Raw genomic sequence first — 27644 nt, 5'->3', positions numbered from 1 at the left:
TGGGGTCATGAGCAGGCTAACATTTTGCCTTAAATGACCAAAAGGCAAGTGAATAGTAAAGCGTTTTCCACATTTACCGGCCACAACATTAGGTACACCAAACTAAAGCTACGTTCAACGTGAATGTATATGTGTTTTATGTTGCACGATTGCACCAAGAAAAATTCCTAGTTTGTGTACCCGTTCTCAAGCAACGGCAATAAAAACTATTCTGATTCTGATTCTGATCAAAATGATTCTTTGACATTTTTAAAGTTTAACGTTTTGAGCTACTGTCAGATAAGATTGTGCAAGATCACCCCTTTGTGTTGCCTTCCCAGAGGGGGTAAGAACGAGCCAGAACCTGAGCAGCCTGTGCCGAGGAAGGTGACCATCCGTAGCCTCCCGTCTGCAGACGACATCGACCCAGACGTCCTGGACAGCATGCACTCCCTTGGCTGCTTCAGAGACAAGAACAAGCTGCAGAAAGACTTGCTCTCAGATGAGTGAGTGCACAGGGAAACCTTAATGGGGGGTGAGAAATAGAAGATGAAAAAAAGTTTTAAAAAAAAAAAAGGCTATGATGAAATGGGAAACAATAAAAAGTGATCTACACCGACAGCAATGGTTTCTTCTTCGCTCTTATGAAATCTTGTGCGGCTGTCACTTTAGATGGCAGGATCCATGGATCAATTTGCTGTTATCACACTGTGCTTGCTCCCTTTACTACGGGGACCCTCCTCCGTCCCCCACCACCCCCGTGAGTTCAGGCTGGTCTCATAAAAAACCTTGAGGGTAATTTTATTTGTGTTCATTTGCTAATGTTTGCTTTTAAGAGATAAACCCAAATACCTGTCAAGGACACTTTACAATTGACCATGGGATCATTACTATCCTCCATCCTGTCTCTAAGGAGCGAGACACGAGGAAAATGTGCTGCCTACATTCCTTTCCCCTACTTCGTTAGAGCTAAAGCTGCAGGTTCATGTCTCTTTGCCTACTTATGCTCTGCACTCTGCTTTTACTACAGGAGGCCAAACTGCTCTGCATTGTATAAATTAGCCCATTGGAGAAATAGATCTGTCACTTACTGAAACACTAAAAAAGACTTGTTTAGAATGTTTCCATACTGTCCTGCAATGTGCGCAATAGGGTATGATGATCTTTGAAAGTCAACTTACATATGATGGCTAGATTTTCCGAGCAGAAAAAACCTACATAAACTTTTACAATTGCTTTTTAGCACTCAGACTTGCTGCAGCACTAATGCATGCTACTTTGTACTCATTGTTTTTTGACCTTGTTATGAAGACATTTTTTTATGTGCGATATTGTTTTTTTTAAACTGCCTCTTTTTTGCAGTGACAACCAAGAAAAGATGATCTACTTCCTGTTACTGGACCGTAAGGAGAGGTACCCCAGTCAAGAGGACCAGAACCTTCCTCCTCGTAATGAGATAGGTGAGGCTCAGATACAAACGACCTGTGTTATGTTTCTGTTACTTCCCACCTTTTCATTAGCAGATGGCTTTTGCCAGTGACATATTTTTGACCTTATGTCTGCTGCAGTCTAAATTTTAGATTAGCACAAACTTTTTTAATTTTCCTGAGGGACCTCTCCTGAAGGAATCAATAAAGTACTATCTATCTATCTAAACTAGGGTTGTACGGTATACCGGTATTAGTATAGTACCGCGATACTAATGAATCATATTCGGTACTATACCGCCTCTGAAAAGTACCGATCCGCTCCCCATGTTTCACTACACACCGTAGCTCACCGGCATCAAAATGTAAACAAACGCCATTGGTGGATCTACACCTAACATCCACTGTAATGATACTAAGTACAGGAGCGTATCTAGTCGATACTACTATGATTACGTCGATATTTTTTGGCCTCACAACATCTTTTCTCGTTTTTTTTAATTTACAGTATGTTTATAAACTCAGGATATACGTCCCTAATAATTCCTTTTCTACCACTTGTCCTTAATAATGTTGACAAAATAATAGAATGATAAAAGACACAATATGTTACTGCATATGTCAGCAGCTAAATTAGGAGCCTTTGTTTGTTTACTTACTAATAAAAGATAAGTTGTCTTGTATGTTCACTATTTTATTTAAGGACAAACTTGCAATAAGAAACATATGTTCAATGTACCGTAAGAGTTTTTGTTAAAATAAAGCCAATAATGCAATTTTTTGTGGTCCCCTTTATTTACAAAAGTACCGAAAAGTATCGAAATCATTTTGGTACCGGGACAACACTAGTACAGACTCACCAGCATCCTCTGCCGAGGACATTTACTTTGTCAGTTACACATTTTGGGGGTAGATCTAGCCCTGTTATGCATTTCCACAAATGTCCACTGCAGAAGACATTGGCTCTCAAGAGTATGAATATAACAGGAGGTGTAAATAATTTTTTTGTTAAGGAAAAATATGATACTACAAAATACCAATAAAGGCAGGTTTCCACAGTGCAAATACACGACTCTGACACTTGCGGTTTGGTATTAGTTTCATGTCTTCAGAACATGCTTATTAACATAACATTATGGATCAATACGTTTACATTTGCACACTTTGTCAAGGAGTGGAATTAAGCAGATCTTAACTAGTGATGGGTACCTTTTACATTTGAACAGATACAGTACATATTTGGGTATCGGTACCAATTGTCAGTACTTTTTTGTGTGTATGTGGTAATAATAATAATGATATATATATATATATATATATATATATATATATATATATATATATATATATATATATATATATATATATATATATATATATATATATACACTACCGTTCAAAAGTTTGGGGTCACATTGAAATGTCCTTATTTTTGAAGGAAAAGCACTGTACTTTTCAATGAAGATAACTTTAAACTAGTCTTAACTTTAAAGAAATACACTCTATACATTGCTAATGTGGTAAATGACTATTATAGCTGCAAATGTCTGGTTTTTGGTGAAATATCTACATAGGTGTATAGAGGCCCATTTCCAGCAACTATCACTCCAGTGTTCTAATGGTACAATGTGTTTGCTCATTGGCTCAGAAAGCTAATTGATGATTAGAAAACCCTTGTGCAATCATGTTCACACATCTGAAAACAGTTTAGCTCGTTACAGAAGCTACACAACTGACCTTCCTTTGAGCAGATTGAGTTTCTGGAGCATCACATTTGTGGGGTCAATTAAACGCTCAAAATGGCCAGAAAAAGATAACTTTCATCTGAAACTCGACAGTCTATTCTTGTTCTTCGAAATGAAGGCTATTCCACAAAATTGTTTGGGTGACCCCAAACTTTTGAACGGTAGTGTATATATATTTTTTAGCATTTAATTACCTGGTGTGTAACCACTCAGCTGATGATAACTCTACTATCTAGTTGTCATAACTTCTTTTCATACACTTCTGAGTCTCATTCGCAAGTATGCATTCGTTTTAATTTGTCGTCAGTTAAGTTGAATGTGCCAGACTTGTCTTTTGTTGAGCCTTACAAAGTAATTCTACTGTAAGTATTGTACCTTACTTGTAACATGCATCTGAGTTGTGTTTTTGATTGCCGAATTGAGATATGTTGAAATGTATCCATGAAAATAGTCTATGCTAATCAATAGCATGTATATGGCATACCCAATAAAATTAGCATCTAGTTCGCTTGAAAAGTGGAGCCTTATTAATGAGCGCTTTTGGCTTGGAAAATTGTAACATTACCTAGAAGCCGTCCGCTATGAAAACGTCAGATTGCCGCCAAGTGCTTGAGCAAGTGCCCAGTCTGCTATCGTACCTGATGTCACGTGCAACCAAAGTATGTTTGATTTTGTTATTGTTGCTCTGCAATTCAGGCAGAACTCGGTTGGTGCACAAGTACCAAATTCAGTACCCGTCGCTAATCCTATTTCTCCCATGCACTTTATCTCTTCATGGTATACTGCAGATTGTAAACGTTTCTTCATTCACATACACACGTTTGTAAATGCTTCATGTGTTGTATACACATAATGTAAAGGTCAGAGGAAAGCAAGTCGAAAGATCTTTAACTTTGGGGACATAATAGCTGGTGATGGCCATTGAGCTAATATGAGTTGTTACATAGTGACATTTCGATGATTGGACTTTTCTCATTGAATGCGATCCAGTCAATAATGTGGTCATTAGTTTAAGGTCTGCCAGGAGAGAATTACTAATGACTATTAGTGAAAATCAATGCAATTAGCGCTAAATATCACTTCAACACATTGTAATGTAATCTGAACTGCGTGGGGTTTTTTTGTCCTGCTCTGTGACTCACAGATCCCCCCAAGAAGCGGGTTGACTCTCCCATGTTGAACCGACATGGAAAACGGAGACCAGAGAGGAAGTCCATGGAAGTCCTCAGTGTCACAGACGGAGGCTCGCCTGTGCCGGCCAGGAGAGCCATCGACATGACGCAGCACGGCCAACGGTATGCATGCCTCGATGAACACGCTGGCTGTCTCTGCTAAGTTACACGATGTGACTGATTTACTGTGTTTTATCTGACACAAGATGTCTGAGGTCATAGGGCAAATCTTTATTGGTACACTAATGATTTCACAGGCGATTGGTTCCAACATGTTTAAGATAGCTGGGGTGTTTTTGGTCAAGACTAATTGCTTTTCCTCCCCGCTAGTCAGTGAACACTTTACAGGAATGTCATTTGTGAAAGCAACGTGAGTGTTTTTGTGTAAGGCCAGTGGTCTCTCAGCAGGTTTTGCAAACAACTGAGTCTGACCGTCTGCTCGCTTTGTGTCCTGTCTCACCGTAGTAAGTCAGTGTACAGTAAAAGCTTGGATATTCCTGAAGGCAGAAAAAAACGCAGCAAAGAAGAAAGGTATTCACTTCTCACACTTTCCCCTCCTTGTGTTCCTTGTTCTAACCACTCTTGCAAGAAAATGTCAGAACGATGCAGACGTGCTCTCTTTCGTCCGTAAAAAAAAAGCACATTTTGTCTCAAGCTTTGTGAATTTTAACATTTGACTTAATTTTCTGTGCAATGTCAAGCTTAAATATCCAACTCCAACACTCCCACCCCCTTTTCCGAGCTCAAATATCCTCTCCTAAATGCATTGATAAGCACATCCTCCCCATTCAGCGTCTCACTTCCTCTTGAGATATAGAGCCTTCCTCCTAGTTCAGAAAGTGGAGGCTGAGCCACAACCCCACCAGGCATAGCGAGGCTGATTTAAAATCTATTTGCACATCTTATTTCAGCCGCCAGTATATCATCAGAGCAAATATTCCTACTGGATGGCGCTGACGGTTGTGCCAGCAGGAGAGATGGACTGCGAGTTAACGTGATGAGCCTAATGACACAGAGAAGGGGACATGAATGCAGGGCCCATGAGTAATATCATATTGCCACAATATAGACATTTGTGAACTCTTCCCAATGTTGGATATTTTAATAACTCCTCACTTGTGCAGTTTGGTAACAAGAGCACATCAAGAATTCAGCTCATGCTGCTTTAAACTTCCATCCATAAGACACTTTGGAAGCTTTAGATCCGTTTCTGCAGCTCCCACTTTTTAAGCTGTCCATCTTTGAATTCTATGTTAATATTCATCTGCACATTCCATCCCCTCTCCTCCACTCTTCATCCCTTCAGACCATCCAAGTCTTTATTTAAAGGTTGTGCTAGTTTAGGAGCTGCATTTTTTTCTTTAATATTTGCTGAATTCCACAGCACCAGTTTACCGTTATCTTATGTTAAGAATAGAACCCATCGCAATGAAAGGAAATAGATCAAAATTGCATGTGACACACTATGTGGACAAAAGTAATGGGAATTTATGCATCAGGGGTCTCAAATTCACGGTCAGCACGATCATACTTTGTGGTTCCTTACTTAACGTCAAAGTTTAGAGTAAATGCAGCCAACACATACTTATGGCGAGCTGCAACCCCACTAAATCAAACACTACATACTAACACAAAATTGACTGCACAACAAACTAGGGTTGTACGGTATACTGGTATTAGTATAGTACCGCGATACTATTGAATCATATTCGGTACTATACCGCCTCTGAAAAGTACCGGTCCGCCACCCCCTTTACTACACACCGTAGCTCACCGGCGTCAATGTAAACAAACGCCATCGGTGGATCTACACCTAACATCCACTGTAATGATACCAAGTACAGTAGCGTATCAAGTCAATACTACTATGATTACATTAATATTTTTTGGCATCACATCTTCTTTTGTTTTTAAAAAATGTATATTATGTTTATAAACTCAGGAAATATGTCCCTGGACACATGAGGACTTTGAATATGACCAATGTATGATCCTGTAACGACTTGGTATCGGATTGATACCCAAATTTGTGGTATCATCCAAAACTAATGTAAAGTATCAAATAACAGATCCCACCTCCAATGACATGCACCTGGGGATAGGTTGATTGGCAACACTAAATAGTCCCTAGTGTGTGAATGTGAGTGTGAATGTTGTCTGTCTATCTGTGTTGGTCCTGTGATGAGGTGTGAGATAGGCTCCAGCACCCCCGCGACCCCGAGAGGGACAAGCGGTAGAAAATGGATGGATGGAGGGAATACGTGATTATAAAATTTTAACAGAAGTGTAGATAGAACATGTTAAAAGAGAAAGTAAGCAGATATTAACAGTGCTAAAAACACAGCAATTCACAACCCTTGAGACAACAAACACACATCTTTTTTTTTAGGATTTTAAAGAAAAAAAAACAAATGTAATATGTAAAATATTGACTGTATTTTGGTCATTTTAAGCACTGCCTGAACTTATTTCGTGGACGCATTTATTTTAGTGCCCAGAGCAACACACTTCCGACTTCCGGCAACAAACGCGTGTGTGTGTTCTAATCATGGCCCACTTGGTAACAGACAACAAATAATTATATTTTTTAGAGACAAGAGGATTCACAACCTTATTTTTTTGAAGTTTTTAATACGGAGGATGAACTGCTGGTTATAGAAGCTTTACAAGCACAAAGAAGTAAGTAAGTAAGTACATTTTATTTATAAAGCGTTTTTCACAGATAAAATCACAAAGCGCTGAACAAAACATAGGTGAAGTAAAACAACAATTCAATTAAAACAACAGGGGCAGAAAGAGTAGGGGCATAGCATGTCAGTGATGTACTGAGGGGCCCCACCATGCAATGCACGGAATGTCAGGACTACAATTTTTAACTTAATGCAGAATTTAACTGGAAGCAAATGAAGACTGGATAAAATGGGGGTGATATTGGAACGCCTCGGGATCCCCCGGGAGGAGCTGGATGAAGTGGCTTGGGAGAGGGAAGTCTGGGCTTCTCTGCTTAGGCTGCTGCCCCCGCGACCCGACCTCGGATAAACGGAAGAAGATGGATGGATGGATGGATGGATGGATGGATGTTTTCAGTTATTTCACCTTTTTTTGTGAAGTACATAACTCCACAAGTGTTCATTCATAGTTTTGATGCCTTCAGTGACAATCTACAATGTAAATAGTCATGAAAATAAAGAAAACGCATTGAATGAGAAGGTGTGTACAAACGTTTGGCATGTACTGTATATTCCCCTTTAAGATTCTTGAGCTTTGATACTTGCGTCTATACATGGTAATTCAGCTATACAAAAAAAAACCTGCTGCATCTTTCTTCCATCGACTTTGAATTTGACTTTATATTCCCATATTGGAATGTCAACTATGTGCCCTTTCCTGCCTTTTTATATCTCATGTCAGTCTCACTCACTCAGTCAGTCTCTTCTCCACCCTTTTGTGCCGCTCATTCCCAGTCACAGTCACCTCCCACCCCCGTGTTAGTGTAGATTCGCTCCACTAACGTAGAAATTCTGCTAGATTTTCCTCTGTCTGCGCTGCTGATTTGGTTGGTGGTTTTATACGCTGCTGCTTCTCCGCCTCCAAATCAAATGTCTCTGGCTATATATATCTATCTCTCTCCTCCTTGTGTTTTATTGCTCTCCAGCAGATAGCAGCCGCAGTGAAATGTGTTGTTAACCGGAGATCTGTGAGGCTACATTTTAAACTTTTTCCGCCTGTTTGCTGAACTGAACCGAGTCTCACTATCCCCCAATGACAGACTGGTAGAACGAAAGCTATCAGGTAGCACCAGACTGACTTTGACATGCTTGTTTTGACAGCATGCAGCATCAATCACTCAAGAGTAGATATTATCTGAGACTAATGTTACAAAACAAAAGGTATTTTTCCACGATTTTACCTCCCATATATAATGCAGACGGTGACTAATAGCTTGCGTGCAGAATAATCAATTACTAAGAGCTGCTGCAGGAATGTTGCGCATAAATACACACATAAATGTATTTCTTCTAAGTAGTTTTTTTTCCCCCAAGTCAAAGCAAGAAATCCCACTGCGTTCATTTAAATGCAAGGAGAAATGAAGGCAGGTTAATGATATGGAAATGAAATATGAAAAAGTGCCACAGTGTGATGAGTAGCATATTAAATGACGGGGTTTTTTATTTATTTTAAAAAAAAATGTTGCTGCACAGTTTACCTCTCGTCACTCGATTCCATTTAAATGAGTTGTGTTATGCAAAGTAGTCTTGATATGTCCTAAAGTTGATGCTGATTATTGACTCTAATGGGTTACCGTTACCGAAAGTGAGCGTGTGTACCGCAGGTCTACTGAGAAGAAGCTGCAGGGGTCTTATTACATCCTCGAACTGGAGGAGCTGAGCTGTGGATATTAATTTAGTGGATCATCGGGAGGTTTCTCCAGACTCAGGAAAGGAAATTACTTTAAACAGCGTGTTGATTGATATGGCAATCTGCCTCATGTAGAGAAAGTGTAAGAAAAAGCAGTAGAATTGTGTTTGGGTTTTGACACAGGGGGTTCCTGGCACCGCCCAATATGTAATATTTCGTCTTCAATTTATTTCAGTCCGTGCATCATTTCAGAACTTTGTTGTATTAGTTGCATCTCACACAGCTTTGTAATGCGCTGTGACAATGGGCAAAGCACCAAATTCTGGTCCCTAAAGACTCCTAAAGGGCCCCCCATCCCACCCTAAACCCAAAGTTGTCACACCCGTGCACACACACTTGGAGCCTGATTTCATATAATAATATACTCTTAAGTAAAATAAAATAAACACAATTTAAAAAATATGAAATGACGCCAAAACACATCAATTGAATTTGTTTTAATTAGCCCTTTAAAGCCCCACTTAAGAACTTTCAGTTTTCGTTGATTTTGGCCGCACCAGAGGACCAAAAAAACGAACAAAGAAGGAAGACCACATTTCCCGTTAGGACCAGCGCATAGTGTCGTAAATCGTCAGAAACTACAGTCACGTACATACAAACTGACACGATAATACCACAATTTCCACAGTACGAACCTACATATTTTACTAAAATTTTATATTTCCGATTTGCAGTCATCGCATTGTTTTTTTCTTTAAAGAGTGCTTTTGAGTTTGTTGCTTGGCTGGTCGTGTCAGTGTGGAACTGCGAACTATCAAGCTGGGGGCTATTTAATGCTACCACGCAAATTTCGGAGAGCTAACATTAGCATTGCTATTATTGATTTGAGCATTGATTGTCACTTACTCATTTAGCAGGAACAGAGCCAAGTCAGCATCGGTCTGAAATCCCTCTTTGTCGTTCAGCTCATGCCAGCGAGTGAAAGCCGCGCCAATGTTAATCCTTGATTGTCATTTTATCTGGGTAGCCTCCCTTTTTTCTTTTTGTCTCCTCAGGCAAAACTTTTCGTTTCTTTGGTTGTTTTGCAGCTTCTGCCCTGATAGCAGTAATTGCACGTTTTTTTTTTTTTAAATGGCGAAAGAGGCAAGCGACGCATGCCGTAAATAAAGTCAGCACATTTGTAGCAGCTATTCAATGATGTTGCTGAATAGATGACATATCTAATATTTTTTATTTCTGACCGTCCACAATGTTGACACACATGTGTGACTAATGCTCGCAAAACAGTGAGTGTTGATAAATCACATTGTGCGTGCTAAATAATTATATAAATAAATGATAAATGATAAATGGGTTATACTTGTATAGCGCTTTTCTACCTTCAAGGTACTCAAAGCGCTTTGACAGTATTTCCCCATTCACACACACATTCACACACTGATGGCGGGAGCTGCCATGCAAGGCGCTAACCAGCACCCATCAGGAGCAAGGGTGAAGTGTCTTGCCCAAGGACACAACGGACGTGACTAGGATGGTAGAAGGTGGGGATTGAACCCCAGTAACCAGCAACCCTCCGATTGCTGGCACGGCCACTCTACCAACTTCGCCACGCCGTCTGCATCTTCTCCTCCCAGTATTGTGGGTGTTTTGATAATCAGCATATATTTTGCATATTAATGAAGACAGAGACACAAAATGGATTGCGTGCCTTATTCTGCTCACTTAACAGGCGCAATCCACTTTGCACATGTTTAATAGATCGGATTTTCCATCAAATTTGCACATGTTTTAGTACACACAAACCTGTAGTAAATCAGGCCCTAGGTATATTAAACTTCAAACCCTTGTTACGTTGAATGAGTTTAAAGCTTCTGTGAAAGGACTGCAGTCTACCTTGTCTGTATGCACATGTGTTATGTGAGCAAGTTTTAATGTCGTAAATGTGATGTTTTATGTATTTGTTTACTGTTTTTAATGTAACCTTGCTGCTGCCCTCTTGGCCAGGTCTCCCTTGGAAAAGAGATCTTTGATCTCAATGGGATTTTACCTGGTTAAATAAAGGCTAATAATAAAATAATAATAAATAAATAAGGTATGTTTACATACATTAAAAATATATATATTGCATGGATTTGGTTAAAACCAGCTTTCTAAAATGTGTAAAAACCATAATTAGGTTTTTTACTTTTTTAAAATGAGAGTAACATATCAAGAACATAAACTCTGTAAAATATTTCTATTTGGGTTTTTTTTTTTTTTTCTTTACCAAAAACCACCAACAAATGCATTACAAAGGGGCCAGTTTGTACTGCCTCTTCATTTTTCACTTAAATATGATTAGAAAATATGTCAAGTTTTCCTTTACTCTAGAGTAGAAATTAGCTGATATACATAGGATTATCATCAGTGGATAATACAAATCATAATAATACAGTATTATTATTATGAGTATATTATTAGTAGTGCATCCCCTCTGAGTTAAGTCTCACCCTGTTTTTAAAAACTACTGACACCTCGTTTTCTAACTTTAAACAAGGGTCTTTGAATGCACCGCAATTATGGTCAGGTCTTAGACATTCTTAATTGGAATCAAGCAACCTTGTTATTGAACTTTCATAGCTATTTTACATTTCACATTTAAATGGCAGAAAACAATCTTCAAACTTAGCAATATAGTAATGTTTCTTGAGGCTGAGCCAATCAGTGGCCATGATCCTGAACAGAGCGCTCTGATTGGTTTGGTCTCATCCAGTGGTCCATACAGCTGTACCACTCATCATTTTAGTACAATAAGCTATTGTTTTGCGTAGACATTTTTAATTTAGGCCAAGAATATGTAGACTGCTCAAGCAACACCCTCAAACAGTGCAATAAAGTGAAGCCACAAACTTGGAAATGTGATGTGGTGATGTGATGACTGTATTTGTAATTTGCACATTGGGGTAAACGTATCTGAGTAAAATATATATATATATATAATTTTTCAACCATCAGGGTGTGATGCTTATAGCACAAAACAAAATATGGCTCACTTGCTGGCATTTACAGGACATATCTTCATTCATTTGATAATAAAGGATCAATTTGTTAACATTAAGCAGCCTACGAGAGCTATTCATTATCTTCCTGCAACAAGGAGACTGATGGTGCATTACTGTGCAGCATTGCCATCTGTAGTATTAGCTCTATGGACCCGCTGGTCCAACACTAACAGTATGTTGAACAATATGCTCATAATGGACCGAGGAGGCTGAGCGTGTGTCTGTGTTGACATGAGGTGCACACAAGATATTTGGGCACGTCTCAGTGGACCGTGGGCCTTCAATGTAAAACTGTCTGGTCAGCTGCTCTCTCAAACAAGTCTGTGCCCACGTGCTCTCAACATCGCCTACCCACACATGTGCAATCACCACTGAGAATATTACAAAAATAACTTGTGAGTGGGAGTTGTCTTTTTACTGTAGCACTTTCTTCTTTTCTTTTGTCCCAGAGGGATGATTTTTTTTTTTTCATGCAGCTATGAATTAACAGGTTCCCAGTCATGCTTACTTATTTTATGTCCGAGCTGTAAGAATGTAAGCAATTGGGTGTCCATGTATGGAAGCCCATGTGAACAGCAATGGTTTAGACATGGGTCACATGGCCAATTGTCCAGGGCGGCATTCTCTAGGGGGCGCCCCAAGGAGGAGGGGGAAAAATGATTTATATTTATTTGTGTCAGATGGGGCCCTTTGCAGGCGGGGATACAACCACTCCCTTTACTTCTCACAAAAATAACCAAACCGAGTAGAGAAGGAGGTAAATTCACTGCTGGGCTTCAGTCTTCAGGTTAATCAGAAGGTCAAGAAGAACAGATATTACTTCAAAATAGAACACATGTAATATGTAATATTGTGTATTACTTAATACAGGCTTGTCAAAGTCATTTTAGCTCAGGGGCCGCATGGAGGAAAATCTATTCCCAAGTGGGCCGGAATGGTAAAATCATGGCATGATAACTTAAACATAAAGACAACTCCAGGTTGTTTTCTTTGTTTTACTTTGGCCAGAAATTTAACAAGCACATTTTGAAAAATGTACAAATCACAAATAATCCTCTGGACAAAACACTTGCAAGTTTGTTGAACATTCTGAGGAAATTGGGGCAGCTTCTAAAACACAATGAGCTTAGACTTCGAAGTGTCTCAGTGTATCTACAAAGCCAGGATTAAACTTTTAAGTCACAAATAACACAACATGTAAACTCTTATAGGTATCAAATACCTCCTTTGTCATGTCCACGTATCAATCCAGTGCTAACTTAACAAACCATAAGAAACAGAGGTAAAAACTATTCAAAAGGGTTCACTTTTCTCGTGTTTGACAGAGGTTGCCAAATGATGATGTGTTTAAAGCAAAATGGGGTTCTAGGAGGTGGAGCCACAGTCACGCTTTACGTTGTACCTCTTGCTTGGCCCCGGTATAAACCGTTTGCTTGCCTAACAGAATTGCTATTGTGACATCCAGTTGACACATTTGGAACAGCAGTTTCTTTCGTTAAAAAAAAAACAAAAAACAGCTAATTTTAATACTTGACAAAGTCATCACGCAGGCTGGGCTGTACGTTTGACACCACTGACTTAATGTATGGCAGGCAAAGAGTTTCAAATGATTGTATTTCGCTACCTTGGAACCACAATTTACAAACTTAAATGTTCCTGAAAAGGTTTGTGAATAGAAAAGTGTGTATATTGAAGCAAATGTCTCCATGAGAAACAATGTAAACATGAAACATAGGTTCCAGCTTTGACAAAAGTCCCTATTTTAGTAAAAGTTTGTACACTTTGAACACAGTATGAAACAAACATAACAAGGGGGTGATGGATTAATTTTATATTCAATAACAAAGCCAAAAAAAACAACACAACAAGCTAAACTGTCCTCATTTGTAGCTGCCCTGCCAACACACACACACACGGTTACTAGCCCTGTAGTGAACTCACAGATTGAAATAAAAAGAAACTCCTTAACTGAAAGGCCTACTGAAATGAAATGTTTTTATTTAAACGGGGATAGCAGATCCATTCTATGTGTCATACGTGATCATTTCGCTATATTGCCATATTTTTGCTGAAAGGATTTAGTAGAAAACATCGACGATAAAGTTCGCAACTTTTGGTCGTTGATAAAAAAAAAAGCCTTGCCTGTACCGGAAGTAGCGTGACGTCGCAGGTTGAAAGGCTTCTCTCATTTTCCCATTGTTTACACCAGCAGCGATAGCGATTCGGACCAAGAAAGCGACGATTACCCCGTTAATTTGAGCGAGGATGAAAGATTCGTGGATGAGGAGCATGAGAGTGAAGGACTAGAGTGCAGTGCAGGACGTATCTCTTTTCGCTCTGACCGTAACTTAGGTACAAGGGTTCATTGGATTCCACACTTTCTCCTTTTTTTTTTGTGGATTACGGATTTGTATTTTAAACCACCTCGGATGCTATATCCTCTTAAAAATGAGAGTCGAGAACGCGAAATGGACATTCACAGTGACTTTTATCTCCACGACAATACATCGGTGAAGCACTTTAGCTATGGAGCTAACGTGATAGCATCGTGCTTAATAGCAGATAGAAACAAAAGAAATAAGCCCCTGACTGGAAGGATAGACAGAAGATCAACAATACTATTACTACTTCTAGACACAGAACCAAACACTGGACATGTAAATACACGGTTAATGCTGTGCCGCCTGTCGAAGCCTAGCTATGCTGTTGCTAACTACGCCATTGAAGCTAACTTAGCTACGGGACCTCGTCAGAGCTATGATAAAAACATTAGCGCTCCACCTACGCCAGCCCTCATCTGCTCATCAACACCCGTGCTCACCTGCGTTCCAGCGATCGACGGCGCGACGAAAGACTTCACCCGATCATCGATGCGGTCGGCGGCTAGCGTTGGAAAGCGCGTCTGCTATCCAACTCAAAGTCCTCCTCGTTGTGTTGCTGCAGCCAGCCGCTAATACACCGATCCCACATACAGCTTTCTTCTTTGCAGTCTTCATTGTTCATTAAACAAATTGCAAAAGATTCACCAACACAGAAGTCCAGAATACTGTGGAATTTTGCGCTGAAAACAGAGTTGTTTGTATTGTGATACAATGTGTCCGAATACTTCCACTTCAACCATCGACGTCACGCGCATACTTCATCACACATAGACGTTTTCAACCGGAAGTTTCCCGGGAAATTTAAAATTGCACTTTATAAGTTAACTCGGCCGTATTGGCATGTGTTGCAATGTTAAGATTTCATCATTGATATATAAACTATCAAACTACGTGGTCGGTAGTAGTGGGTTTCAGTAGCCCTTTAAACAGCCTGGTTGTTAAATGATTAGAAATAAAAAATAAAATCCTCTTTACCTTGTCGGTTAATCTTCTTTAGGGGCGTGGTCGTGGGGCCGTGTCGACAACATTGTGAATACTTCCTGAATGTTACAAACCACACATTGCTTGTCCATTGCTTTCTTTGCACTCATATTGAGCTGCAAACAATTTGTCAAAAGGCTAAAAAAAAACCACACAAAGTAACACAGTAGATAAGCGCAGCACTGTGCTGACTGAATGAGCACGGGAGAGCAATCAGCCCGCCCACAATGGATGTGCTGCCGGGCACAGAATGGCTGTGCTGCAGGCACACAACGGGTACATGGAGACACGGTCCTTACACCAAAGCCTATTTTTTTTTGGTCTGTGGTTCATAAATAAAAAAGTTTGTACAATCTGGGGTTCGTAAATTGAAGTTCCCCTGTACGAAAATGGTATGTTGACCGGCGACGAAGAGGGAATCTCGCACAGGGCGCCGTTGAAGTTAGAACCGCCACTGCATGTGGGACTCACCCTAAATCTAAAAGGACAATTTGACTCTATTCCCCCACCATGTCTTCAGGGGAAAACTCTCATTTGACGCGCTCTCTCTCCATTTTGAAAGAACGTATGTGTGTGTGTGTGTGTGTGTCTGGGCCACATGTCCACAAACACATCAGAGCAAGAACACACGACAGGGAGGGTGGATTTGTGGAATGAATGTCAAAAATGAGCAGCGTTGTGACAGTGAGCAGCTGGTGTTGACAGGCGCTGCTTGTGTGTGTACGTATATGATGGAGACAGACTGTCCTGTGATTGTTCATTTCGGAGCTTGGCTCAGCTCACAACGGTATTGACAGCATCTGCATGGAAGGGGAAAATGAGTGGCACGCTACCAAAAGGCCCACTTCATTCCCCTCCCAAGATATCAGCCAGTGATCGCGCGCAAATATTTGACATGTTTTATGTATTAGCAAAGTGTAAACTAAGACGAAAAGCGAAAGCTAATTTGAATGCTAATGTGTGGCAAGGTGCTGATAGATTTCCAGGTGAGTGTGCAGTCAAATCAGCACATTTAATATGCTGGGGGTCACTGTCAAGTAGTGTGTGTGTGTGTGTGTGTGTGTGTGCACGCTGACTAATGAGGGCTTGCACCGTGCGCCGTAGTGTCTCCACCCTCCTCCTAAGCGCCTTGTAGCCGCTTGGCGTGATGGCGCCATATGCTCTAGTGCTTCCCAGTGCAACTTTTCACCTCCGCTATCAAAGCATGTAATGGCGTCACGTGTTCAATCCGCCAATGACGTCTTACGTTGTGTGTGTGCCACAGGTCACGGTCTATCAGCGGAGCTTCTTCAGGCCTCACAACCAGCCCGCTCAGTAGCCCGCGGGTAAGTCATGACCTTCTTCCAAAAACACACACACATCCCGTGGGTGCTTCGGGGCCCGAGCACCCACGTGGGATTGATGGCAACTTTCAATCTTTAAAATAATTTTTGAAAAATCAATCTTCCGTTTTACATATTAAAAAAGTCACGAATCATACACTGTATTTTTCGGAGTATAAGTCGCACCGGCCGAAAATGCATAATAAAGAAGGAAAAAAACATATATAAGTCGCACTGGAGTATAAGTCGCATTTTTGGGGGAAATGTATTTGATAAAACCCAACACCAACAATAGACATTTGAAAGGCAATTTAAAATAAATAAAGAATAGTGAACAACAGGCTGAATAAGTGTACGTTATATGGCGCATAAATAACCAACTGAGAACATGCCTGGTATGTTGACGTAACATATTATGGTAAGAGTCATTCAAATAACTATAACATATAGAACATGCTATACGTTTACCAAACAATCTGTCACTCCTAATCGCTAAATCCCATGAAATCTTATACGTCTAGTCTCTTACGTGAATGAGCTAAATAATATTATTTGATATTTTACGGTAATGTGTTAATAATTTCACACATAAGTCGCTCCTGAGTATAAGTCGCACCCCCGGCCAAACTATGAAAAAAACTGCGACTTATAGTCCGAAAAATACGGTAGTCTATGATTAACAAAGCCTAACCAAGATTTAATTGTGCCATCTTGAATTTGAACACACTGCACACGAGCGAATGAAGTGCATACTTACTCAACTGGGTGGCAGTATGAACAATGCCAACACTGTCATAAACATGTGTCATATAGTGAAACCACACTAAACAACGACACATTTTGTAAGAATATTTGCACCACAACACAACATAAACACTACAGAACAAATTCCCAGAATTCCCTGCAGCGACAAATCTTCCAGGACGCTACAATATTAAAAAAACGCCATTGGTGGATCTACACCTAACATCCACTGTAATGATACCACGTACAATAGCGTATCTGGTCGATACTACTATGATTACATCGATATTTTTTAACATCACAAAATATTCTTTCGTTTTTTATTTATTTATATTATGTCCAGGGTGTACCCCGCCTTCCGCCCAAATGCAGCTGAGATAGGCTCCAGCACCCCCCGCGACCCCAAAAGGGACAAGCGGTAGAAAATGTTTGGATGGATGTTTATAAACTCTGGAAATATGTCCCTGGACACATGAGGACTTTGAATATGACCAATGTATGATCCTGTAACTACTTGGTATCGGATTGATACCCACATTTGTGGTATCATCCAAAACTAATGTAAAGTATCAAACAACAGAAGAATAAGTGATTATTACATTTTAACAGAAGTGTAGATAGAACATGTTGAAACAGAAAATAACCAGATGTTAACAGTAAATGAACAAGTAGATTAATAATTCATTTTCTACCACTTTTCCTTAAAAATGTTGACAAAATAATAGAATGGAAAATGACACAATATGTTACCGCATACGTCAGCAGCTACTGTAAATTAAGAGCATTTGTTTATTTACTTACTACTAAAAGACAAGTTGTCTTGTATGTTCACTATTTTATTTGAGGACAAACTTGCAATAAGAAACATATGTTTAATGTACCCTAAGATTTTTTGTTAAAATAAAGCCAATAATAACATTTTTTGTGGTAACCTTTATTTAGAAAAGTACCGAAATACTTTTGGTACCGGTATCGGTGCCAAAATATTGGTATCGGGACAACACTAATACACACAGACCGAGCACCCACTGGCAAAAATGTAGATCGGCGCCTATGCACACACATATATGACATTTCACCTTTTGACCCACACTCAATTATCGAGTTGTTGCAATGACCATCTAACTAGTGATGATGTCATCGTACTGCTGTTGAAGTATGCCGGTGAGAGAAACTAAAGATGTTCATTAGGGCTGCAATGCACTATGTCATGACCTTTTGCACAACATTCAAGCCATATTGCTGACATCATTGCATATGTCACACTGTATTGCTGCACTGGCTCTTTAATTAATCATATTATAATGACACATTTTTTCCGTCAGCTGTAGTGACTCAATGCTTCTTACAGTATGTAATGTTAAGATTTTAGTCATGATTATCATCCTAATGGACTCAAGGGACACTTCTCCTGTTTTACACTGCAGTTACATCTAATACAAGAGCTGTATCAGAAATCTAAATGTGTCTGTGTTTGTAAATTAGTAATAATACCTGTTTTAATGATGCAGTATGGTTGTATATCACTGAATATACACGAATATATTTAATCAAATTAGCTCTTGTACACAGCTTTTACGATTAATTTGAGACACAAGCTGTCTTTCAGCTTTTTTTCATGCTTTAAATTGTGTTAAATTGAGTTATGAGCACATCCGCCGCCAATTGAAGTAGTATTTGTCCACAGCTGGATTTTAGATTTTATTGGTAATTACAGTACAGGCCAAATGTTTGGACACACCTTCGCCTCATTCAATGCGTTTTCTTTATTTTCGTGACTATTTACCTTATACATTGTCACTGAAGGCATCAAAACTATGAATGAACACATTTGGAGTTATGTACTTAACAAAAAAAGGTGAAACAACTGAAAACATGTTTTATATTCTAGTTTCCTCAAAATAGCCACCCTTTGATTACTTTTCCGCACACTCTTAGCATTCTCTCGATGAGCTTCAACAGGTAGTCACCTGAAATGGTTTTCACTTCACAGGTGTGCTTGAAGCTCATCGAGAGAATGCCAAGACTGTGCAAAGCAGTAATCAGAGCAAAGGGTGGCTATTTTGAAGAAACTAGAATGTAAAACATGTGTTCAATTATTTCACCTTTTTTATGTTAAGTACATAACTCCACATGTGTTCATTCATAGTTTTGATGCCTTCAGTGACAATCTACAGTAGTTATAAAAATAAAGAAAACACATTGAATGAGGAGAAAGTGTGTCCAAACTTTTGGCCTGTACTGTATATGGAGTATAATATACTTTTAAACTGCTGTCACTTTGCCTTTGTCCTGGGACAACAGATATAATTTGGCTTTTTCTGCAGCTTTATCTGGTCTGTGCAATATATGTGTTGTGCAATGTCCCTATCAAATAAACATACAGCCCGAGATCGACACAATCCTGCCCTCCAACCATCGAAACTGAGAACGTGAGTGTGCAAAGGATTACGCCCACTGAATCAGAAAAAAGAAACCATTGAAAACATGTCCTACCGTGCAGCAGACTCTGCAAAGTGGCACGACTGCAGTCTGCACCACTCCGAAGCAGAATTCACCTTTCGCGCCAAAAAACATCCCCCCAGCGGACATTAATCCAGGAAAATATAGAGAAGCTGAACTCACTTATGTCTTGCTTGCTATAAGGTAACGAGCTATCGAATGAGACATCACATTTTGGTCGGACCTTATGGGGTTTCACTCTGTCATTAGTTACACCAACTAGCAGTGGGGTGGCTTGTAACCTAGATTTTTGCTCGTAACGTAAAGCATAACAATTAGCTGAGATGCAGCTAGTATCCCCAAAAACTCAATAACAGGGGCACTTGTGAGTCGAGGTACCATTGTACTCACTTGTGTGAGCAAACTTCTCTTCAAAGCCCGACTCGTTTTGTCACTCCATCCTCTCTCAGCTTAATTGCCTTCTCGCTCTGTATTCTGGTGCCTAAGCTTTGTGGAAATCCAGCTCAAAGAATACTTTACAAAATCCTACTTTTTTATAGTATGGAGTAGGCCTGTAATAAATGTATCCAGTTGACTAAGCTAAGAATGCTCTGGATTAGCCAGCATTCTAAAAACAATATCCTCAACCCACGGATTTTCTTTTTACTTGATCTGAAAGGGAGATTGATTTGAAACTCAATGTTTTTTATATGGAACATTCTAATGAATCCTGTTCATGATCATTTTACCCAGTGGTTTAAATTGCAAGATTAAAAATCAATAGAAGAGCAATAAACCTTGCTGGAGCCTTTGGTGCTGACTTCTAACACTGTCTGTCCTTCCTGCCTGTTTGTAATTACCACATGGCTGTTCTTTTCTCAACCTCTTATTTCTGTCTTTCTATATACTTTTGAAGTGTGTTTGCTTGCTCAGTTTATCGTCGTATTCCCAAAATGCATTTGCTTTGTTTTCTAACCGCATGTTTCTTTTCTGTTTTTCTTTCATTTTTGTCTCCATTTTTGACCCATCTTTTGTGTACTCTTGTTTTTCTTCCTCTGCATGTTTGTTTTTTCCTTTGTCCTGTCTCTGGACTTTGTTCCTGTCTTTGTATATCTTGACATGATCCTTGTGTTTCTTCACTTTATTCCTTTTGTTTGTTGTCGTTATTCCTTGGGTTTGTTGTCCTTATTCCTCTGTTTGTAACGTCTTCCTTGGTATTCCATCACCTGCCTGTATTGGCCCTAACAGCCAGTTAGAAAGTTTAGTGTTCCACCTCAAATGCCCGATTTGCCGCAGTCTACAAACACCAGCCCCTGTCCTTCCCCCGAGCCAATTCCAAATCGCACAGGCCCACGTATCTCTACGCCAAACTCACTCGCCCCGAGCGCAGAGGCCGTTTCGGCCGCTCTTAACAAGACACAAACTCTCCCGACCAAGCCCAAAGTTGCCCCAAAGGCTCTTCAAGCCACAAGATCCAACCCGCTCCCTGAAGCTTCATTAGATGCAGCAACCTCGCCGGAGTCCTTAGCTCCGTCCCAGATCTCGTCACACCCCGCATCCATCTCTATGCCCCCCACACCAACCTCCCCGCTATCGCCAACCTTTCCGAGCCCCGTTGCTTCCATCTTAAACAGCCCCCAAGTGAGGCGCTCCCATTTCGCTGCCAACCCCCAACTCTCTGTGCCCTTCAGCCCAGCGGTGCCTCCCTCCTCAATCCGTCTGCACCACTTTCACCCAGTGACACCCACGCCTTCTTCATATGCTGACCACCACCCTAAATCTATCCCCCTCATACAGGTTACACCCCACCCCTCCCCTAGAGGTAGCCCCCTACCGACCCCAAAGGGCACCCCGGTGCACACGCCTAAGGACAGCCCGGCCGGAACTCCCAGCCCGACGCCGCCCCCCAGCCCCTCCATTGGCGGCATGCCATGGAGGACGCGCCTCAATTCCATCAAGAACAGTTTCCTGGGTTCACCACGCTTCCACCGCAGGAAACTCCAAGGTGTGAGAAGTAAATAAAAAATATATTATCTTGCTCCACATTATTCATCTATTTGAGCCTCTGTCTCACCTCTAACTCTCCATTCCACAGTTCCCACGCAAGATGAGATGTCTAGTCTCACTCCAGAGTCTTCCCCAGAGTAAGTAAATGCCGTACTTTTACTGTCATTGTCGTGCATATCTAGCCATACCACAGCAGAAGTACTAAGTCATATCCTGAATTTTATACTAGAAACTTAGGAATAACTGGGTTTTTAAAGACCGACTGATCTTATCACAAGCATCAGTTATTAATATATGCTAAATATCCAGACACACAACAATTCCAGTAATTTATTTAAAGGGGAACTGCACTTTAAAAAAAATTGTGCCTATCGTTCACAATCCTTATGAAAGATATGACGACGTATGGATATATTATTTTTAATGCATTCTGAATTATAAATTAATGCGATCGAAAGTCTGTGTTATGATCCGCTGCCCGGATCATAGTCTGTTTACGTTGTCTAGTCACTTGTGTCATCAGCACCTCTTGAGTTTGTTTGTTTCAGTTGCCATGACGGCAGATTGCACTCACCTGCCTCTGGTTAGTGTTCAGGACGCTCACTTGTTGTCCGGGCACTAATCAGATGGCTATTTAGTCTATGCCCTGGCTTCACTCGGTCTGGCTTCCTAATTTGCTTTATGCAACAGACGACGACTATTTTGATTCCTGCTAGCTTCCGCGCTAGGCTATTTTGCTTGCTAGCTCCCACGCTAGTCCCTTTTGGTTTTCGCTTTCCGTGCTATGAGCACGTTTTTGTTTGTTCCTGTATGATTTGTTTCTTCAATAAATCATTTCATACCTGCACGCTGTGTCCGAAGCCCGTCTGCATTACTGGGAGAATAAACCCCGCATCACGGACGACCGGGTCACAATGTTGACACATTTACATATGTAACTATTTACCCACATGGAATACTTTGTATTAATTAATTAGTGCAGTGGCGCGCATTGTGTGGAGTTTGCTCCTTTTTCTTGTCTTTGTTTTCTCCAGGTACATATCCCAAACACATGCATGTAAGGTTAATTGGAGCCTGTAAATTGTCCATAGGGTGCATGGTTGTTTGTTTATGTTCCCTGTGATTGCTGGCGACCAGTCCAGGGTTTACCCTGCCCCTCACCCAATGTCGGCTGGGATAGGCTCCATCTTATTTGTAACTGTGAACAGTACAGCATCAATGAATGAATGGATGCATCGGTGGTGGCATTGACACATTGTTTTTCTTCCCGTTCCACAGACTTGCCAAAAAATCCTGGTTTGGTAACTTTATCAACCTGGAAAAGGAGGAGCAGATCTTCATTGTCATCAGGGACAAACCTCTCAGCTCCATCAAGGCCGACATTGTTCAAGCATTTCTCTCGGTACGATCCACTTAAATGCTTAAATAGACATTGTCCAAGAAATGTAAGAAGTTTAAAGAGGAACTGCACTTTTTTTGGAATTGAGCCTATCGTTCACAATCATTATAAAATACATGACGACAGATGGATTTTTTTAATGCATTCTAAACATTAAATACATTTGATCAACAGTCTGCTTACAATGGAGCCAATAGGAGCCGTTCAATTCTGTCTATAGAGCCCCTAAAAGAACATCCAAACACCTCCATTAGGGTTTTATATACACAATGTAAGTATATATGTAATGTAGTAACTTGGGACATTTATAATAACATTCAATATTTATGTATTTTGATCATTTTAAGCATATGGCGCATTAATTTAAAAAAACGCATCACATTTGCTTTTTTTTTCTTCATAACTGATTATTACTCCATACTTGCCAACCTTGAGACCTCCGATACCGGGAGGTGGGGGGTAGGGGGAGGGGGCGTGGTCGTGGGTGGGGCGTGGGGGGGGGGAATTGGGGGCGGGGGGCGTGGTTATTTACAGCTAGAATTCACCAACTCGAGTATTTCATATATATATATATATATATATATATATATGAAATACTTGACTTTCAGTGAATTCTAGCTATATATATATATATATTTATTTTATTATACATATAAATAAAAGAAATACTTGAATTTCAGTGTTCCGGTGGCTATCCAGTAGATGGCAGTATTGTCCTGTTTAACTTCTCCATTCATGATGAGTATATCATTTCGGCCACCATGTTCAATGGAGAAGTCTGTTCTACAAAATTTACAGGCAACATACCCCTTCCCCTTCGAACTGTCCTGGATGAACTGAAATTCTTGTTTCCATTCGTTTTGGAACTTGTAAGCGTATTTCTTCATCTTGCTCGTCGACGGCGTCGCCATGTCTGTAACTTCCTCGTTCTTCTGCTTCGTCTCCTTGTTGTGTGCGCAGTTATGCACTCTACTCTCTAAAAGCCGTAGATGTTATGACGTCATTGGGCAGGCAAGCTGTTTATATTGTGGGAAAGCGGACGTGAGAACAGGCTGTCCCCACTCAGGTCCGCATTGAGCTGGAGGGGGTGTGGTCTCCAGCTCCGGCTGAATACCGGGAGTTTGTCGGGAGAAAATTTCTGCCGGGAGGTTATCGGGAGAGGCGCTGAATACCGGGAGTCTCCCGGTAAAAACGGGAGGGTTGGCAAGTATGTATTACTCACTACAGACTTTGGGAGCCAACAAACATAATTAAAAATCACTTACTGTACAAGGTCTGCTGTCATTAGGATGCTGATTGCTGGGATGTTCATATATTCCTATTTAGATGAAAAATGTCTCATAAACCTTGTGAAGAAAAACGGGGTGGGAGGAGGGGGCGAACGAGCGCTTTTCGTGTCGTCCTAATAATTGTTCCACCATGACCAGATCTGCAATTGCATTGGTTTGACGTGACTGGATTATATTTATTGGTGGTATGTAAAGCTTGTGAACCAGAAACAAATCCACATATTAGCGGCAGCATTATACTAGAATCAGAAGCAGCTTTACTGGCCAGATATATGTAATTCACAATAAATTTGACCTGGTATACTCTGCTCTCTTTGTACCATGTAAACGATAAATATTAACAATTAACTAAAATATAAACAAGTACTTAAATAACTAATATGTGCAAGGCTATTAAGATAATAGTGCAGTGTAGAGATGTCCGATAATATCGGACTGCCGATATTACCGGCGGATAAATGCTTTAAAATGTAATATCGGAAATGATCGGTTTCAAAAAGTAAAATTCATGACTTTTTAAAACGCCGCTGTGTACACGGACGTAGGGAGAAGTACAGAGCGCCAATAAACCTTAAAGGCACTGCCTTTTCGTGCCGGCCAAATCACATATTATCTACGGCTTTTCACACACACAAGTGAATGCAAGCATACTTGGTCAACAGCCATACAGGTCACACTGAGGGTGCCCGTATAAACAACTTTAACACTGTTACAAATATGCGCCACACTGTGAACCCACACCAAATAAGAATGACAAACACATTTCGGGAGAACATCCGCACCGTAACACAACAGAACAATTACCCAGAACCCCTTGACTCTTCCGGGACGCTACAATATATACACCCCCCCCCCCCCCGCCCCCCCATCTCAACGTCCTCATGCTCTCTCAGAGAGAGCATGTCCCAAATTCCAAGCTGCTGTTTTGAGGCACGTTAAAAAAAATAATGCCCTTTGTGACTTCAATAATAAATATGGCAGTGCCATGTTGGTATTTTTTTCCATAACTTGAGTTGATTTATTTTGGAAAACCTTGTTACATTGTTTAATGCATCCAGCGGGGCATCACAACAAAATTAGGCATAATAATGTGTTCATTCCACGACTGTATATATTGATATCGTACTCAAGAGTTGGACAATATCGGAATATCGTATATCGGCAAAAGAGTCATTATCGGACATCTCTAGTGCAGTGGTAAGTAGAGCAAAAGTATGATGGTGACCATGAGGTTGTACATTCACAGTGACACATAAGTTCCGGGGTTATTTCACAGAAACAGGTCTGACAAACTGTGACTGGTTAGCGTTCATCAGTGTGATAGTCTGGGGGAAGAAACTGTTCTTATGACGGGTGGTTTTGGCGTAAAGTGGTTTGGAAGAAACGAAGCGATTCTAACTTCAAGAACAGGCAGCGAGAACGCACAAGGAAGCAGACGGCAAAAAAACTATGTGGTTTGGAAATAGCTCCATGACCTAAAGGATGCTGAAGCCGAGCAGAAGTTGGGGTTAGGAGCTCCTGGTATCGCCGTGTGTGGTCAACCTCAGCAGCTCCTCCAGGTGTTGCAGCAGTGTTGCTCACCAATCTGCCCATCATCAGTATATACAAACCACAGGGTTTAAAACGTGGGAAAAAGTAGCAGCTTATAGTTACGGTAATTTTTCTTGTACCTATTCTAGTATTTGACATCAGTAAGTCTGATTAATGAAATGAAAATGTTCGAACTCTGATCATGGTTATTCCGGTGAAGAGTTATTTTCAATTGTAAAACTGACAGCAGCAAGTACACCTGTGCCACGTAAAAGTGATCTTATTTGAGTCGTCGCATCTCCCCCACCTGACCTTACTGAGTGTCTGCTGCTGACTGTTAGCCTTTCTTTCCAGGTACGCGCTTTGCGAGGCCCGCCACGAACATGCTCGTAATTTATGTAGCCATTCAGCCAACCTCTTGTGCTCATCTTCTATTTTCCCCCTGACTGCAGACTCAACTGGAGGTGAAAAGAAAATCAACAGAAAGCGTTGGTGATTAGCATATAGATGCTTTGCCGCCAATGTCGGCTATTGAGCATGTGTTTATGTTTTTTGTGCGACTTTGGATGAGCGGTGTGAGGACATGCCAATGTGTGGCGGCCGTAGAAATAGTGGATATGCATAACTGCAACATTAGCAGAATCTAGTTGGGCATTCAGCGAGCGTGATTGAACATAACCCATGCTCACCTTAGTTAGATTTGAGCAAAGTCGAAATAAATGCGAGCATGCTCGGCCTGCCTGCACAGGTCAATGTCAAATATGTTCCCCCATCCCTGGAGGTAGCTATTATCCCCCCTGGGCTGTGCTAGCTGGTATTTCCGACAGGAGATTGGCACCCAAACTCACAGAATTTATATCTTGAAGCACACTCACATTAATGGAATGTCAACCCTCCACATCACCAGGGTGAAACGCAGCAATTTCACAACTCACCTTTTTTATTGGGCATACAAATTCATTTTAGGAGGAAGAGCACAATGTTGGGTGACTCAAAACTACATTAGGGTAAGTCCCGCACAACCATATTTGTCTCATGTGCCTCATATTTTATGGAGGTTTCTCATTTGCAGCAATTTAAAAAAACATGCCTATGAATGTTCTTTTTCATCCAGGCCATTCAATCGATCACAACTGGAATGTTTGGTTTGTCTTAGAAGACGTTTCGCCTCTCATCCAAGTAGGCTTCATTAGTTCATGCTCATAGATTTACATTGGTCAGATCTAGTCTTACACTTAGATTGGTCAGATCTAGTCTAGCGGCTGGTGCCAAAACCCCAAATATTTATACTCCACAAACCAGGAGGGTGTTTCTGGGCAAGGATAGTTTTGCCCTACCGTAGTGAGAAAAACAACAGTTGAAATGCAAACAAACAATCCTACTGTCCAAGATAACGACAGTCGTTGAAGTGTAATTTCCCCTTGTTAGCATTGGACAGGAAGGACGGATGGTACGAAAGAGGAGTGAGGGAAGCCATCTCAAATCTAAACTCCAAACATCTCAGAACAAGCTAGTCAGATTACTTCTAGACCTCCACCCCAGATCCCACCTCACTCCTACCCACTTCTCTAAAGTGGGCTGGCTCAAGGTGGAGGACAGAGTTAAACAACTTGCACTGAGCCTAGTCTATAAAATCCGCTACACCTCCCTGATACCGAAGTACATGTCAAACTACTTCCTTAACGTAAATGACCGCCATAACCACAACACCAGGGGGTGCTCCACTAACCACGTTAAACCCAGATTCCGAACTAACAAAGGTCTTAACTCATTCTCTTTCTATGCCACATCAATGTGGAATGCGCTCCCAACAGGTATAAAAGAAA

The 27644-nt window shown here is 40.7% G+C and overlaps 1 protein-coding gene across 12 annotated transcripts in view; it reads left to right on the top strand.

Annotated features, from left to right (window-relative positions):
* The window catches only part of brsk2a (BR serine/threonine kinase 2a), a 473215-nt gene that overhangs the window by 410553 nt on the left and 35018 nt on the right, over nucleotides 1–27644 (top strand). For 5 of the 12 annotated variants that reach the window (XM_062035558.1, XM_062035553.1, XM_062035559.1 and 2 more), the window contains 8 exons: nucleotides 321–485; nucleotides 1342–1439; nucleotides 4296–4446; nucleotides 4789–4854; nucleotides 16350–16410; nucleotides 20842–21607; nucleotides 21689–21737; nucleotides 22879–23002. In XM_062035558.1, coding sequence (XP_061891542.1) covers nucleotides 321–485; nucleotides 1342–1439; nucleotides 4296–4446; nucleotides 4789–4854; nucleotides 16350–16410; nucleotides 20842–21607; nucleotides 21689–21737; nucleotides 22879–23002 — 1480 coding nt within the window. The remainder of the gene's footprint in view (nucleotides 1–320; nucleotides 486–1341; nucleotides 1440–4295; nucleotides 4447–4788; nucleotides 4855–16349; nucleotides 16411–20841; nucleotides 21608–21688; nucleotides 21738–22878; nucleotides 23003–27644) is intronic. The other 7 variants (XM_062035563.1, XM_062035562.1, XM_062035554.1 and 4 more) reach the window with 7 other exon arrangements.

The sequence above is a fragment of the Entelurus aequoreus genome, linkage group LG24, assembly GCF_033978785.1.
Source record: "Entelurus aequoreus isolate RoL-2023_Sb linkage group LG24, RoL_Eaeq_v1.1, whole genome shotgun sequence".
In the NCBI taxonomy this organism is placed as follows: domain Eukaryota; kingdom Metazoa; phylum Chordata; class Actinopteri; order Syngnathiformes; family Syngnathidae; genus Entelurus; species Entelurus aequoreus.
The sequence above is the reverse complement of the archived record's forward strand: the minus strand, read 5'-3'. Positions and strand labels throughout refer to the sequence as shown.